At 43.5% G+C, this 17,800-nt stretch overlaps 1 protein-coding gene across 3 annotated transcripts; it reads right to left on the bottom strand.

The window, feature by feature from the left end:
• Nucleotides 1-927: 927 nt before the first annotated feature.
• Nucleotides 928-10,623, bottom strand: LOC139376262 (homeobox and leucine zipper protein Homez-like). Of its 3 annotated transcripts, none has more exons than XM_071118604.1 (3): nucleotides 10,193-10,623; nucleotides 4,688-4,863; nucleotides 928-4,462 (listed from the first exon to the last, which is right to left on the bottom strand). In XM_071118604.1, the coding sequence occupies exon 3, from the start codon at nucleotides 4,384-4,386 to the stop codon at nucleotides 2,356-2,358; it is 2,031 nt and encodes a 676-aa protein (XP_070974705.1). In that variant the 5' UTR covers nucleotides 4,387-4,462; nucleotides 4,688-4,863; nucleotides 10,193-10,623; the 3' UTR covers nucleotides 928-2,355. The 3 variants fall into 3 exon arrangements, with proteins under 3 accessions (XP_070974705.1, XP_070974707.1, XP_070974708.1); XM_071118606.1 differs by having other exon boundaries at nucleotides 4,693-4,863; nucleotides 10,193-10,606; XM_071118607.1 differs by having other exon boundaries at nucleotides 4,693-4,863; nucleotides 10,504-10,606.
• Between the last annotated feature and the right edge of the window lie 7,177 nt (nucleotides 10,624-17,800).

The raw sequence follows: 17,800 nt of genomic DNA, 5'->3' as shown, positions 1-17,800 counted from the left end.
CGTCTGACAAAACTGCACATTTTAGTTTCTTTGATGCACCGGTGTAATAATCCGGTTTAATCAGCTTCTTGATATGCCACACCGGTCAGGTGGATGGATGATCTTGCCAAAGGAGAAACGCTCACTAACAGGGATATAAACAAATTTGTGCACAAAATTTGAGAAGTAAGATTTTTGTGCATATGGAAAATGACTGGGATCTTTTATTTCAGCTCATGAAACATGGGATCAACGCTTTTACATGTTGCATTTATATTTTTGTTCAGTGTGTATTCATTCTACTGCCGTTTCTCATGATTGGTAGCAATCTATTTTTTTAAAGTCCACATACAGACGGTAAAATATTGGCACAAAATTGTCTTAGCATGCCATGGTTATCCATTCATGGAACAATACTTTATTGTTCTGTTAATCACTTGGAACATCAAACTGTCAAATGTGGGACTGAAATGTTAATCGTTTTTATCTCTCCGAATAGGGACACCCACCATTATTAACACTCCCATCCGGTAAGAATTCATTAATATCAGTTGATTTCCACAGTGCATCATTGAAAGTTGTAGTAGTTAAGACTGAGCAGACCCCTCTCCTCCATTCTCAGGTCTGAGAATCTGACTAACATCCAATACCAGTTCTTGACTGGGTTAATCACTACACTCTGCAAATCCTTTCAGAAATGGCAAGTAAACCCCATTGGAATTAAAATTACATTTCGTCAATGACAACTGAAATCCAATGGATAAATTCTGATTGATTTCAGTATGTGACCTAACATAACATTAAGCCAAAAGACAACTAAGTATTTTGGCATAGTTCTTACCTCTTTCTGCAGCATCTGTGATGAAAAGCTGACCCCCATCTCAGAATGTTCAGGGAATGAAAGGCCTCCATCGAACCAGTTCACACAAACAAGAAAACATTCACACATTTGCAAATATGTTTTTTTACTTGTTTCTAGTGACGCAGTAGGGCACATTTGAAATGTAACAAAGATTAATTTATGAAAATGAGTGCCATCTATCCAGTGAAGTACAAATGTAAAAAAACTGTTTACAACTGAAGGCTGCAATGTGACAAGTGTAATAGGACATTAACATTTCTCCTTCAGTATTCTTGTACTTCCACGTGTAATCTTCTCATAGCTAACAGAATAAACTTCTACACTAGAAAATGTTGATTAAATACTTTCCAGTATACCTGTTTGAATGACACATTTGCATGCTTTTTAATCTCTGAGGCATAGGAAATGGCCTGCACAAAACACTAGTTATTGCTTTGGATTATAGTGGACTAAGCCAATCTATTACTTCTATGCCTGAACTTTGAATTTGGTTGGATTACACAATTCCAGTGACCTCTGTGCCCCTAATCATTCTACTCACACAAATGCTCGATATAGGCAGAATACTCTACTCCCACCAATCTGGGGTATGAACAAGGGGAAATAAACTGCACACACAACAATAAAATAAGCCTACATTGCAGCACTTCAGAACATAATTCATTTTGAGAGGTGAGCAGAGGCCAAAAATACAGGATTTTACAGGACCAAAGAGTGCAATTCAGTTGATCAAAATGTTTTAAACATATGGTCTGCATGGACATTGAACTTCACTTTAAAACATTTGTAGGTCAGTGCAAACTGCATAACAATTTTAATAGGAATTCAAACTTTTATAAAAAGGAATCTATTTAATTAACATTATGGCAGCTAAAATGTCAGGGTTAAAAAAAATCAAGTGCAACGTGTCTATTTAGAAGGATAAAGTGTTAATGTCCAGTTTGTTAATCTAGCGAAGAGGAATTGTAGGTTGTAAAGGAATGAAAATACTTTCAGTGATTAGTCAGTGTCTTTACCCTAAGGCTCATAAATTGTTCTATTTAGGTTTCCACAGTGTAGTTTCACTTCTGAATAAAATGGAGAACCACACTACCTAAGGAGCTCCAACCAATACATACTTTATATCCAGTTAATTATATTTTGCTACAATACTGGACTACAAATTATATCATAACACACAAACAAAATAAGGGGGTGGGGGAATTGAACCAGTGCACTAGGTACTGTCCTATCTATAGTAGGCAGGCAGCACAAGCAGGACTTCAAGACCAAGCTTATGAGAAAACAAAACACTGAATGCAGCAATAATTCAGCACAGTCACCAGATCTGTGCTTATACTAGAAAGACTGTAAGCATTTAAGAGTCACACCTGCTCACATTAGAGCAAAGTCAATTCAATATGAAACGTTTTTGTAACTAAGGAGCGTCATCGTTCTGCGTAGAGATGATCAGTCTTGTCCTCTGTAAAAAGAGTGCTGATTTCCAACCCTTATCCGCCCACAATTTCCTCATCTCAATCAGTAACATTGGTTTCTGGGTCAATTTCCTTGCTCTCCTGAGATGCAAACCAGTCTCGCACCTGCTGGTAGCTCATTCGTGACTTTTTGCAAAGGGCATCAAGGTCTTTCTCATGAAGAACCCCAGTCAAGCGATGGTAAACCCCCAGCGGCTTGATGTCCGGGAAATCGGCAGTGGATGCTGCTGTGGCGCCATTCGCTTGAGACTTACGTTTGCGGCTACCCATAACCCGAGGGATCCCACTGGAACCGTTTCCACCGGTGACTCCACTGCCATTTTGCTGTGTGGCTAGTTCAGACAGAAATTGCTCACGGACCCCCTGCACCCAGCGTAGCTGCCCATTTTTAACAGCGTAGCGCGTATCCCCAAACCACTGGATGATGTCTGCACGGGGCAAGCCTGTGAGTTCTACCAGCTGGGTGTAGTCCTCACTCTTAGGCCACTGGCAGTGCAGGAAGTGCTCCTTTAGTATGTCCAGTTGTTCCTTGGTCTTCCGTAGTCGGCCAGCAGGTGTAAGAGTAGACCAGGATGAGGGAGGACTGGAGAGAGACAGGGCTGTGAGTGAGGCTTTGGCTGAGCGAGCAGACTTCTGCAGGGTGCTGGTGCTAGTGGAACTATGCTTAATAGTGGGGACAATAGTCGAAAGGGGAGGGGTGGTAGAATGAGAGGGGGGGGAAGAAGCACAGATGGTAACGGCTGATGGTGGTTGTTTAATCTCTGGGTCTTTGTTGCCCCTAATCAACTGTAGGGGCTTTTCTTCATTTTTCACCTCCTCTTCCTTAACAGTCTCAGTGTGAACAGAGGCTTCCTCTGCAACCTCGTCCTCCTCCGCCTCTACTGCTCCCTCCCCAAAGGTCTCCAGGCTGTTTGACAGGAAGTTCTGGAAGAAATGTGAATCTTTCACCCCATTGCTGCGAGCTCCCTTCCATTGAGCCCCTCTCTGCACTTCAATATAATTTTCTTGATCCCGAGGCCTGTGAGCTACGCGTGGAAAAGACTGGAGTTGCTGAGACTCGTCCTTTGCTTCTCCTATGATGAGCTGAGGGTAGACCATGGATGTTCTTAGCAGTCCGCGCCCATTTCTAAGCTGGTACCGGCTGTCGCTGAACCATTTGCGGATGTCATTGCGGCTCAGGCCCGTTTCATTCTGCAGGCATCGGAGCTCTGTCTCTGCAGGCCAGTTTTCACGCAGGAAGCTGCTGCGAAGGACTGCAAGCTGAGCTTTGGTCTTTTTGTAGCGTCCGCGTTGTTGTCGCTGTGGAGAGCCAAGTGAGGTCTCAGAGAGGTTCAGGGAAGCCTCTGTCGCGGTAGTTGCTGGCATGTCTACAGGAGGGCGGTAGTAGTATGAATCCTGAGGGGGTGGGAGACAGGAACTGAAATGTCGGATGGTGGAGGCTGGTTTGCAGTGTTCTGGAGTCTCATGTCTGGCACGTTTTCTTGGGTGGAGCAGGGAAGAGTTAAGACCATTATTCATTTGGCCTGTGTCCTCTGCTTCCACAGACATCTCCCCACACCCCGTCCTCATCTTTATCTCCTCTTTCTCATTTGCATAGTCGTTAGTCCACTCAGGTCCGGCCAGCTTGCCACGCGTCTCCTCAATCTCCTCTGAGGCCCAGCTGATGCCGTATTTGATTCTCTGCACCATGAACCAGACCTTGACTTTGTCCAGAGGCAGGGCACAGAGCCGTGCCAAGGCATTCACCTCACGAGATGTTGGGTATGGGAACACATTGAATGCCTGGATCAGCTCTTGGATGGTGTCAAGCTCACGTGTCTGATTTGACTGTGTCCATACTAGCTTCGGGCCCTCAGAGACCAAAGGCAGGCACACCACAGAGTTGTGGTTGGTGCTGAAACTAACACCACCATCTCTAACCTTGCCTCCATCACTGTCTGTTGCATCGTGGTCAAAGGATAGATGGCTCTTTCCATTGGTTATCTGGTGGTGTGGCGTTTTGGAGGAACGCGGGGCGGCATGCTTTCCTTCACACGCCGTCTTTGTGACGTCACTCTGGAATGTCTCCATATTCACCTCCAGGCCTATTCTTCTGTTACGGTCAATGTGTGTTGCCAGCGGTGGTGTCACCGCACGTCACTCCAGTCTAGTAGAGATAAGACAAAGATGTAAAATACATTGTGCTCAAATTGATTATCGCACTAACAAAAAAATATGAGAAATAGCACTGGAGTTTGCCAATGTCTAGTCCAGGGGTCTCCAACAGGTAGATCGCTTGCCCGTCGGACTGAAATTAGCATTTGAATCAGGAAAGTGTGCTCTCACGACCTCTACAAGCAAGAATGTTGGAAAAAAATGTATTTTAACGTACTTTACCAGTTGTCCGTGCAGTTGGTCCTTTGGGTTGTAGGAATGTGAGACAATATCCACAGCTAAGTATAATTGCATCTACTTTTCAAAGCGCTCTGTCCTCTTTTCACAAGTTCTCTGTCCTCTGAGAATGAAGTTTGACCCCACACCAGAGGCAGTGAGTCACAACAGAAACACCTATGGAAAGAGAAAATAGATTGAACATTTGACATTCTCAATGTGTAGGCGATTCATACATGAGAAAATATATAAAAATTAGAGTAAGATGTTTTATAATATAATCTCTTTTTGAAAAACAGCAATAAAACAGCTATGGCAGAGGACAGTTGACTTCATACAAAAGGCAAACTCGAGATTGGCTATTAGGGAGAATTTATGTACAACTCTGCCCTGACCTGACCAAAAGCATAAATGAAGTTAACTGTCAATTCACAGAGAAAACTATGGAACGCAACAAGTGCATATTTTGTATTTCTTATATTCCTTTTGTTGTAGCATTATTGAGAGGGAACCTGGAAGTAAACATTTTATTGTACTGTAGTGTGTACTGCATGTGTATCATGTGGACATTTCCCCCTGACAAATATATTTACAAAGTTCGGACTAAATCCAATATCCCATACGGTCCATTTTTGCCCCCCTGGTCCTGGAGGGGCTTCAGTCTGGATGTCCTAGCCTGGCGCTAACGGCAGGTAGCCTAGCGATTAAGAGCATTGGGCCAGTAACAGACAGGTCGCTGGTTCGAACCCCAGAGGCAACGAGGTGAAAAGTCTGCCAATGTGCCCTTGAGCAATGCACTTCACCCTAATTGCTCCTGTAGGTCACTCTGGATAAAAGCATCTGCTAAATGACAAAAATTAACTAACATCTAATTCAACTTCGATTGCCAATACCGAACCTTCATTAGCTGAATTGAGGCGAAGACATTTGGAGGATGGCCTGGTGTCAAGAAGGGCAGCAAAGAAGCCACTTCTCTCCAGGAAAAACATCAGGGACAAACTGATATTCTGCTAAAAGTACAGGGATTGGAGTGCTGAGGACTTGGGTAAAGTCATTTTCTTTTTGAATCCCCTTTCCGATTGTTTGGGGCACCCGGAAAAAAAGTTTGTCCGGAGAAGACAAGGTGAGCACTACCATCAGTCCTGTGTCATGCCAACAGTAAAGCATCCTGAGACCATTTATGTGTGGGGTTGCTTCTCAGCCAAGGGCGTGGGCTCACTCACAATTTTGCCTAAGAACACAGCAATGAATAAAGAATGGTACCAACACATCCTTCGAGAGCAACTTCTCCCAACCATCCAGGAACAGTTTGGTGACGAACAATGCCTTTTCCAGCATGATGGAGCACCTTGATATAAGGCAAAAGTGATAACTAAGTGGCTCGGGGAACAAAACATTGATATTTTGGGTCCAAGGCCAGGAAACTCCCCAGACCTTAATCCCATTGAGGACTTGTGGTCAATCCTCAAGAGGTGGATGGACAAACAAAAACCCACAAATTCTGACAAACTCCAAGCAAGAATGAGCTGCCATCAGTCAGGATGTGGCCCAGAAGTTAATTGACAGCATGCCAGGCCAGATTGCAGAGGTCTTGAAAAAGAAGGGTCAACACTGCAAATATTGACTCTTTGCATGAACTTCATGTAATTGTCAAAAGCCTTTGACACTTATGAAATGCTTGTAATTATACTTCAGTATTCCATAGTAATATCTGACAAAAATATCTAAAGACACTGAAGCAGCAACATTTGTGGAAATTAATATTTGTGTCATTCTCAAACTTTTGGCCACGACTGTATACGATGAATGAATAAGGGCATAACTGGGACAAAATATGCAAACCCTGCAGCCTTCCAGCTAGGAGTTTAAATGATGATTGCAATAACATAATAAGCCGAAAGTAACCCAAAATTAAATTAGCAAAGTATTTGAGAAATTAGATCAAGTTGACTAAGATATGCGGTTTAATTCTGGGCCGGCATTATGGGCGGGCAACTCTACCACCTTGCCTATCCAAATGGCGCTGGAGATGGCTGCCGTTTTACGGTGCCCTAACCAAATGTACGTGTTTTTTTCCCCTATCATAATTTGTAACTTATTTTGTACATAATGTTTCTGCCACCATCTCTTATGACGAGAAAAGAGCTTCCAGAAATCAGAACAGCAATTATTCACCCCATACTGATTAAGATTTTTCTTTTCTTTAACGACTCGGACGCAAAGGATTTACTCCAGACACCCGACAAGGCCCTCATCCCGTCATTCGCTAAGCTACAGGACTGTTTTTCTTGCACCAACTGGAATATGTTCCGGGATTCTTCAGATGGCATTGATGAGTACACCAGTCACAGGCTTCATCAATAAGTGCATCGATGACGTCATCCCCACAGTGACTGTACCTGCATACCCCAACCAGAAGCCATTGATTACAGGCAACATCCGCACGAGCTAAAGGGAAGAGCTGCCTCTTTCAAGGAGCGGGACTAACCCGGAAGCTTATAAGAAATCCCGCTCTGCCCTCCGACGAACCATCAAACAGGCAAAGTGTCAATACAGGACTAAGATTGAATCATACTACACCAGTTCCGACACTCGTCGGATGTGGCAGGACTTGCAAACTATTACAGACTACAAAGGGAAGCACAGCCATGGGCTGCCCAGTGACACGAGCCTACCAGATGAGCTAAATTACTTCTATGCTTGCGTCGAGGCAAGTAACACAAACACATCCACCACGCTGATCCTCAACACAGGGCCCCTTTCAGGGGTGCATGCTCAGTCCCTTCCTGTACTCCCTGTTCACTCATGACTGCATGGCCAAGCACGACTCCAACACCATCATTAAGTTTGCCTATGACAACAGTGGTAGGCCTGATCACTAACAACGATGAGACAGCCTATAGGGTGATGCCAGGACAACAACCTCTCCCTCAATGTGTTCAAGACAAAGGAGATGATTGTGGACTACAAGAAAAGAAGGACCGAGCACACCCCCATTGTCATCTGGGCTGCAGTGAAGCAGGTTGAGAGCTTCAAGTTCCTTGGTGTTCACATCACCAACAAAGTATCATGGTCCAGACACACAAGACAGTCGTGAAGAGGGCAAGACAAAGCCTATTCCCCCTCAGGAGACTGAAAAGATTTGGCAAGGGTCCTCAGATCCTCAAAAAGTTCTACAGCTGCACCATCGAGGGAATCATGGCTGGTTGTATCAATGCCTGGTATGGCAAATGCTTGCAAGGCACTACAAAGGGTAGATGTACGGCCCAGTACATCACAGGGCCAAGCTTCCTGCCATCCAAGACCTCTATACCAGGCGGTGTCAGAGGAAAGCCCTAAAAATGATCAAAGAGTCCAGCCACCCTAGTCATAGACTGTTCTCTCTGCTATCGCATGGCAAGCGGTACTGGAGCGCCAAGTCTAGGTCCAAAAGAATGAACAGCTTCCACCCCCAAGCCATAAGACTCCTGAACAGCTAATTAAATGGCTAACCAGGCTATTTGCATTGCCCCCCCCCCCCCCCTTTTACACTGCTGCTACTCTGGTTATCATCTATGCATAGTCACTTTAACTCAACCTACATGTACATTGTACCTCAATTACCTTGACTAACCGGTGCCGCCGCACATTGACTCTGTACCGGTACCCCCTGTTTATAGCCTCTTGTTATTTTACTGCTGCTCTTTAATTATTTGTTAGTTATTTTTTTATTTACTTAGCACTTGTTCTTTTTAAACTGCATTGTTGGTTAGGGGCTTGTAAGTAAGCATTTCACTGTAAGGTCTACACCGGTTGTATTCGGCACATGTGACAAATCACGTGTCACTACAGACCCTGGTTCAATTCTAGGCTGTATCACAACCGGCCGTAATTGGGAGTCCCATAGGGCAGCGTACAATTGGCCCAGCGTCGCCCGGGTCAGGGTTTGGCCGGGGTAAGCCATCATTGTAAATAAGAATTTTTTCCTAACTGGACTTGCCTAGTTAAATAAAGGTTAAATACATTTTTAAATCACAAGTGCAATAGGCCTAGAACGGAAGGGTTGTGTGGCAAAGATATGGGCATCGCTCTCCAGAATGCATGCACTCAGCTTTCCAGAATGTGCTCCATTGTCTCCTGCCAATTCCTGCACATTCATTGTTTCATTGTGTGAATTGTTTGCCCTTTGATTATATATTTTTATCAATTCCCTTTTACATATTTAACCAGTAGGCCTAGTAAATGTACCATTAATCCCAGTCATTTGATTACATTCATTTCTGTTAATGCATGCATTACAGTCATTTACCGTTCACTTTCTCAGAGTGGAAACGTTGTTTGCAGAGTTCACAACCTGCTATACTTTTCATAACCATCATTTACGAGTTTTGTAAATGTTGTCATTGTCTTTTGTTTGGAGTGCTTCATGTGAGCAATGAGCATGTGTGTGGATCCTCTGTCCTGATAACGTAGAGCGTGCGCGCTTGAGCACACCAAACTGCTGAGTTCATACAATATTGCACTTCACTAGAGATAGCTCAAATAAAGACAGACGTAAAAGAGATGAATGGGAATAAAATAACCTGAATGTATCAGGATATTTTCTACTGTGTCTAATTATTGGCTTTAAGCCTATGCATGACTTAGTTGACGATGGGAGTGATAGCCTATAGGCCAATGCCGCAGTCGACCTCTCTCGGAGTTCCATGCGCTAATTTCTTTAGTCACCAATGGATCACGGTGTGGGCAATCAATGTGTCCATATGGCAAAGGCTGGTGCTCTTGCATTGGTTGAATTTAAACGTTTTGATTTGTATAAATTTAATTAATTTAGATTATGATTAACCACTTGACAATTGATCTGAAACTTGTCCATCTTTTTATTTGCATTTACAAATACTAAACTGACACGCAGATGGTTAGAAATTTAGGATAAATTGTAAGTTTGGCCAAATTTGAAACTCAGGAGCTGCTTATTCTTTATTGTGACACCCATTTACTAGAACACCCATTGATAAAAATGGTCCCGCCTATAGAATTCAAATGGCAGTCCAATTGGTTCATTCGGGCGCTGGCCCTGATCCAATGTACGAGACTGACGGTCAGGGGCTGGGCTATATAATCTCCGAACTCAGAACCAAATCACCCAAGTGATTAGCGAACTTAATGTATCATGCTGCGTGCTGTTGCAACTCATTAGTTTTCGGAAATTATACATTTATATTCCCCCAAAAATATGTGGGTCAACCAGTGAGCGAGCAAACTAGTAGCCCTTGACAAAAAAAAAATGCTAGGTACAAATGTGGCCGACAGAGAAAGATATCCGGCGCTTTGCTAATAGTAGCCCAAACAGCCCTCATAATTTTAACATTGTTACAAATGTAACATCAAGACAGTTTACAATGCGGAACAGCTCACAAGTTGGAACAGATATTTTGATCCTTTGTGGCGTACTAGCTCAAATGGTCAGACTGCACAGGCGCACTCACTCGGACACGCTTCAGTAATAACAAAGAAACAAACTTACCGGAATCATGTTTTAGCCCATTTATTCTCTGGCGTTGGATAAAGTTTTTATTGAATTTTTTATATCAGTCTTTTTTTGTTAACCCTGTTAATGGCTGAAGTTGGACAGAAAACACAGGGAAACAATAGTCTGTCTGACCCCGTCGCTTTATCTATCCGTCGAACCTCAAACGGGTTCTCGTTTCGGATACAATGACGCGAAACAATTCTAGAACTTTGTTTTGTCTCAAGTTAAGAACCAAACGGATACTTGATAATGATACACCTTTAGAAGTGAATCAGCAATTGGTTGAACCCGTTTCCTTACTGTACCCCTCTCGGTCAGTTGTTGCTTTAGTTCTGAAAATCCGAGCGTTTCCCCTGTCCTGCCAAGACGAGGACCAGAAACTCACACAGGCCCCACCATCTCCTGAGTGACGATAGAGAGGGTGTGGCATTCTATGCAAAGCAGGACTAGGATTGGATGAAAGCGCTTGTAAAGGACTGGTCAGCAAAATAACTCTTCTAAAACACACTTATGGGCACTGCAATCGCCATGTTTGTAAGGTTATATAAATATATAGTTTTTCGAAAGTATAGTTTTCAGACACCATTGAGTGCAGACTACATAGACGTGTAAACAAAATGTACATGTACAACATAAGCATTATTTGACTCAACGACCAACAGTGGAGCGTTTTGTGATCAAATAAAAATGTTGCTCTAGGGGGATTCGACCACACGACCATAGTACTTTAAGAAAAGTAATATATGGCAATATATTTATATTACTTATATGTTTTATATGGGCATATGTGGTGGAAACATACACTATATATACAAAATATGTGGACACCCCTTCAAATTAGTGGATTTGGCCATTTCAGCCACACCCGTTGCTGACAGGTGAATAAAATTGAGCACACAGCCATGTAATCTCCATAGACAAAAATTGGCAGTAGAATGGCTTCACTGAAGAGCTCAGTGACTTTCAACGTGGCACCGTAATGGTATGCCACCTTCCCTACAAGTCAGTTTTTCACATTTCTGTGCTGGTAGAGCTGCCCCGGTCAACTGTAAGTGCTGATGGAAACGTCTAGGAGCAACAATGTCTCAGCTGCGAAATGGTAAGCTACACAAGCTCACAGAACGGGACCGTGGCGTGCTGAAGCGCATAGTGTGTAAAAACTGCATAGTGTGCTGTTACAGCAGCAAAGGGGGGACAAACTCCATATTAATGTTTGATGAGCACGTGTCCATATACTTTTGGTCATGTAGTGTGTTTGCCCATATATAAAATCGAATTATTTTTTTATTTGTCACGTGCCGAATACAACAGGTGTACCTTACCATGACATGCTTACTTACAAGCCCTTAACCAACAATGCAATTCAAGAAAGAGTTACGAAAATATTTACTAAATAAACTAAAGTAAAAAAATGAAAAGTAGCACAATAAAATAACTACAGAGGCTATATGCGAGGGTTACCGGTACCGAGTGAACGTGTGGGGGTACAAGTTAGTCAAGGTAATTTGTACATGTAGGTAGGGGTAAAGTGAGATAATAAACAGCGAGTAGCAGCAGTGTAAAAAAGTGTGTGTGTGTGTGTGGGGGGGGGGGTCAATGTAAATCGTTTTCATTTGATTAATTGTTCAGCAGTCTTATGGCTTGGGGGTAGAAGCTGTTAAGGAGTCTTTTGGACCTAGACTTGGCACTCCGGTACCGCTTGCCGTGCGGTAGCAGAGAGAACAGTCAATGACTTGGGTGACTGGAGTCTGACAATTTCTTGGGCCTTCCTCTGACACTGTCTTGTGTATATAGGTGCTGGATGGAAGGAAGCTTGGCCCCAGTGATGTACTGAGCCGTACGCACTACCCTCTGTAGCGCCTTATGGTCAGATGCCGAGCAGTTGCCATATCAGGCGGTAATGCAACCGGTCATGATGCTCTCGATGGTGCAGCTGTAGAACTTTTTGATGATCTGGGGACCCATGCCAAATCTTTTCAGTCACCTGATGGGGAAAAGGTGTTGTCGTGCCTCTTCTTGACTGTCTTGGTGTGTTTGGACCATTAAGTTTGTTGGGGATGTGAACACCAAGGAACTTGAAACTCTCGACCCGCTCCATTACAGCCCTGTCAATGTGAATGGAGGCGTGATCGGTCCTCCTTTTCCTGTAGTACACAATCATCTCCTTTGTCTTGCTCACATTTGTTGTCCTGGCACCACACTGCCAGGTCTCTGACCTCCTCCCTATAGACTTTCTCATCGTTGTCGGTGATCACTGTTGTGTCATCAGAAAACTTAATGATGGTGTTGGAGTCGTGCTTGGCCACGCAGTTGTGGGTGAACAGGGAGTACAGGAGGGGACTAATCACACACTCCTGAGGGGCCCCTGTGTTGAGGATCGGATCAGCGTGGCAGATGTGTTGTTGCTTACCCTTACCACTTGGAGGCGGCCCGTCAGGAAGTCCAGGATCCAGTTGCAGAGGGAGGTGTTTAGTCCCAGGGTCCTTAGCTTAGTGCTGAGCTTTGTGGGCACTGGTGTTGAACGCTGAGCTGTAGGCATTCTCACATAGGTTCCTTTTGTCCAGGTGGGAAAGGGCAGTGTGGAGTGCGATTGAGAATGCATCCTCTGTGGATCTCTTGAGACGTTATGCAAATTGGAGTTGATCTAGGGTTTCCGGGATGATGGTGTTGATGTGAGCCAGGACCAGCCTTTCAAAGCACTTCATGGCTACCGACGTGAGTGCTACAGGCAGTAGTCATTCAGGCAGGTTACCTTCGCTTTCTTGGGCACAGGGATTATGGGGGTCTGCTTGAAAAATGTAGGTATTACAGACTGTCAGGGAGAGGTTGAAAATGTCAGTGAAAACACTTGCTAGTTGGTCTGCGCATGCTCTGACTACACGTCCTTGTAATCTGTCTGGCCCTGCGGCCTTGCGAATGTTGACCTGTCTTGATCACATTGGAACATCTGGTGCTCTCATGCATGCTTAAGCGTTGCTTGCCTCGAACATAAAAGGCATTTAGCTCGTCTGGTAGACTCGTGTCACTGGGCAGCTCACAGCTGGGTTTCCCTTTTGTAGTCCGTAATAGTTTGCTAGCCCTGCCACATACGACAAGCGTCAAAGCCAGTGTAGTAGGATTCATATATGCCCATATTTCACAGAGTTATAGTTCATGTGAGGAAATAAGTCATTAGAACTTAATCTATGGATTTCACATTACTTGGAATACAGAGATGCATCTATTGGTCACAGATACAGTATCAGTCAAAAGTCTGGACACACCTACTCATTCCAGGGCTTTTCTTGACATTGTAGAATAATAGTGAAGACATCAAAACTATGAAAATACATGCAAGACGTTCCACACAAACTTTTAACAAGGCACACCTGTTAATTGAAATGCATTCCAGGTGACTACCTCATGAGGCTGGTTGAGAGAATTCCTAGAGTGTGCAAAGATGTCAAAGGCAAAGAGTGGCTACTTTAAAGAATCTAAAATATTGTCACACCCTGATCTGTTTCACCTGTCCTCGTTAATGCAACAATGTCTCCACCCCCTCCAGGTGTCGCTTGTTTTCCCCAGTCTATTTAACCCTGTGTTTCCTGTTTCTCTGTGCCAGTTTGTCTTGTATGTACAAGCCTACCAGCGTTTTTTCCTGCTTTGCCTTTTCTCCTTTTCCCAGTCCTCCTGGTTTTGACCCTTGCCTGTTCTGGACTCTGTTTACTGCCTGCCTGAGCATTCTGCCTACCCTGACCTCAAGCCTGCCTGCCACTCTGTACCTATGACCTTTTGCCTGTCCACAACCATTCTCTTGCCTATTTCCTTTGGATTTATTAAAGATCTTAAACTCCAACCATCTGCCTCCTGTCCGCATTTGGGTCTCGCCTAGTGTCATGATAAATATAAAATATATTTTGATTTGTTTAACACTTTTTTTTTTTGTTACTACATGATTCCATGTGTGTTATTTCATAGTTTTGATGTCTTCACTATTATTCTACAATGTAGAAAATAGTACAAATAAATAAAAACTCTGGAACGAATAGGTGTGGCCAAACTTTTGACTGGTATTGTATGTGTGACACGTATTTGTTGTGTCTACTCCCGCTCTGGCACCGGTCTAGTAACCACCGGTACTGGCAATCCATCTTTATGCACACCTGGCAACCATCATTACGATCATATCATCAGGCTGTATCACATCCGGCTGTGATTGTGAGTCCCATAGGGGGGTGCACAATTGGCCCAGCATCGGCCGGGATAGGCCGTCATTGTAAATAAGAATTTATTCTTAACTGACTTGCCTAGTTAAATAAAGGTAAAAAAATAATAATCTGTCATGCCCTGACCTTAGATTTTAATTTAACTTTTAATTCTCTATTTGGTTAGGTCAGGGTGTGACTAGGGTGGGCAATCTATGTTTTATATTTCTTTGTTGGCCGGGTATGGTTCCCAATCAGAGGCAGCTGTCTATCGTTGTCTCTGATTGGGGATCATACCAAGGCATTTTTTTCCCACCTGTAGTTTGTGGGATCTTGTTTTGGTACTGTGCTGTTTAGCCCTACTAAACTTTATGTTTTGTTTGTATTATAATTTTTTTCGGTGTTTATTGAATAAAGTAAGGTGTACGCCTACCACGCTGCACCTTGGTCCGACCATTCTTACAACGACGAGCGTAACATGGATTTCATTACTACCTACATTACTTAAAATGTATCTAGTACACTGTTTTGTCAGTCATCAGGTAGTATTGTCTGTGTTTTCAGGTCAGACTCTTGTTTTGTATCATTCCATATTCGTTATCATTAAACTCACTAAATGCACCAGACTCCCTGCGTCTACATTACAGAATACTACCTTAACAAATGGAAGCAGGAGTTAATCTCCCAGATGGTCAGCAAACAGGGACACCTACTTTGTCAACACCATGACCAGCTGGCTCATTTTTGGGAACGGCTATGGATGAGGTCCTCCTCGTTCTTCAACGAGTCAACATTACTTAAGGGGCATCCAACAGCAGAGAATTTTCTACTACAAGTCGTTTGAACATCTTGGCCATGTTCTGTTATAATCTCCACCCGGCACAGCCAGAAGAGGACTGGCCACCCCTCAGAGCCTGGTTCCTCTCTAGGTTTTTTTCCTAGGTTCCGGCCTTTCTAGGGAGTTTTTCCTAGCCAAAATGCTTCTACATCTGCATTGCTTGCTGTTTGGGGTTTTAGGCTGGGTTTCTGTTCAGCACTTTGTGACATTGGCTGACGTAAAAAGGGCTTCATAAATATATTTGATTGATCTTCGGGAGGTTTTTTCTAAGACCTGCGCCACCTGTCTCTCTCTTCATCGCCTCTGGGACTGTGCCATCAACCTGCTTGCAGGCTCTGTGCCTCCACGTGGCCGCATCTACCCTCTGTCGGTGGCTGAAACCAATGCTATGGTGTACATCCAGGAGGCGCTCCAGCAGGGTTTCATTCGCACGTCCACCTCCCCTGCATCGGCAGGCTTCTTCTTCATGGCAAGAAGGACGGAGGGTTGAGCCCGTGCATTGATTACAGAAATCTGAAATCCATCACCACGAAGTACCGCTACCCTCTCCCGTTGGTACCGGCTGCGATCAAACAACTCTGTGGAGCTACAATTTGATCTTCATTGGAAGGGGGATGAATGGAAGACAGCCTTCAGCACGATGTCTGGTCACTATGAGTTGTCACCCGCTTCCCTTGAAACACAGTTTGCCCTACTGCCAATTCTGTCAAATTAAAAGAATTTGCAAAAAAGTCAGATTTCGACAAGAATATGGCTGAGATGCAAAGAAAATTCAAGGTGTGGGGGTACACAAATAGTCAGATTAATACTGCCATTGAGAAAATTCTAAACAAATTGAGACATGATCTCTTTCAAGGACAGCCTTGCAAAAATAAGCATTCTTGCGTTCTAACTACCCGCTATTCAAAGTTCTCTGAACAAATTAAGGGAATCGTTCAAACATTGGCACATTCTAAGATCCGATGACAGCATTGGAAATGTGTTGGAAATGATAAAAAAATGTGGGTAAAACAAAGCGCAAATTAAATGTACGAATCTCAGAGCATCGCAGTACCATTAGGTGCAAAAACACAACTTACCCAGTTGCAGCCCACTTTTTGGAAGCAAACCCCTTGATTTTGTCCCTACTTACAGTTGAAGTCGGAAGTTTACATACACCTTAGCCAAATACATTTAAACTCAGTTTTTCACAATTCCTGACATTTAATCCTAGTAAAAATCCTCTGGCTTAGGTCAGTTAGAATCCCCACTTTATTTGAAGTATGTGAAATGTCAGTAATGGTAGAGAGAATTATTGATTTATTTCAGCTTTTATTTCTTTCATCACATTCCCAGTGGGTCAGAAGTTTACATGCACTCAATTAATATTTGGTAGCATTGTCTTTAAACTGTTTAACTTGGGTCAAACGTTTCAGGTAGTCTTCCACAAGCTTCCCACAATAAGTTGGGTGAATTTTGGCCCATTCCTCCTGACAGAGCTGGTGTAACTTAGTCAGGTTTGTAGGCCTCCTTGCTCGCACACACTTTCAGTTCTGCCTACACATTTTCTATAGGATTGAGGTCAGGGCTTTGTGATGGCCACTACAATATCTTGACTTTGTTGTCCTTAAGTCATTTTGCCACAACTTTGGAAGTATGATTGTGGTCATTGTCCATTTGGAAGACCCATTTGCGAACAAGCTTTAACTTCCTGACTGATGTCTTGAGATGTTGCTTCAATATATCCACATAATTTCCCTTCGTGCACCAGTCCCTCCTGCAGCAAAGCACCCCCACAACATGATGCTGCCACCCCCGTGCTTCACAGTTGGGATGGTGTTCTTTGGCTTGCAAGCCTCCCCCTTTTTCCTCCAAACACAACGATGGTCATTATGGCCAAACAGTTATATTTTTGTTTCATCAGACCAGAGGACATTTCTCCAAAAAGTACAATCTTTGTCCCCATGTGCAGTTGCAAACCGTAGTCTGGCTACGGTTTTGGTGCAGTGGCTTCTTCCTTGCTGAGCGGCCTTTCGGGTTATGTCGATATATGACTTGTTTTACTGTGGATATAGATACTTTTGTACCTGTTTCCTCCAGCATCTTCACAGGGTCCTTTGCTGTTGTTCTGGGATTGATTTGCACTTTTTGCACCTAAGTACATTAAATTCTAGGAGACAGAACGCGTCTCCTTCCTGAGCGGTATGATGACTGCGTGGTCCCATGGAGTTTATTGCATACTATTGTTTGTACCAATGAACGTGGTACCTTCAGGCATTTGGAAATTGCTCCCAAGGATGAACCAAACTTGTGGAGGTCTACAATTCTTTTTCTGAGGTCTTGACTGATTTGTTTTGATTTTCCCATGATGTCAAGCAAAGAGGCACTGAGTTGTAAGGTAGGCCTTGAAATACATCCACAGGTACACCTCCAATTGACTCAAATTATGTCAATTAGCCTATCAGAAGCTTCTAAAGCCATGACATTTTCTGGCATTTTCCAAGCTGTTTACAGGCACAGTCAACTTAGTGTATGTAAACTTCTGACCCACTGGAATTGTGATACAGTGAAATAATCTGTCTGTAAACAATTGTTGGAAAA

This window comes from Oncorhynchus clarkii, chromosome 20, assembly GCF_045791955.1.
Source record: "Oncorhynchus clarkii lewisi isolate Uvic-CL-2024 chromosome 20, UVic_Ocla_1.0, whole genome shotgun sequence".
Taxonomy (NCBI): domain Eukaryota; kingdom Metazoa; phylum Chordata; class Actinopteri; order Salmoniformes; family Salmonidae; genus Oncorhynchus; species Oncorhynchus clarkii.
Note: the sequence above shows the minus strand (reverse complement) of the source record. Positions and strands in the feature narration are given on the sequence as shown.

Coding starts and splice junctions, on each gene's coding strand:
- LOC139376262 (XM_071118604.1), bottom strand. CDS start 4,386: ATGGAGACATTCCAGAGTGACGTCACAAAGACGGCGTGTGAAGGAAAG.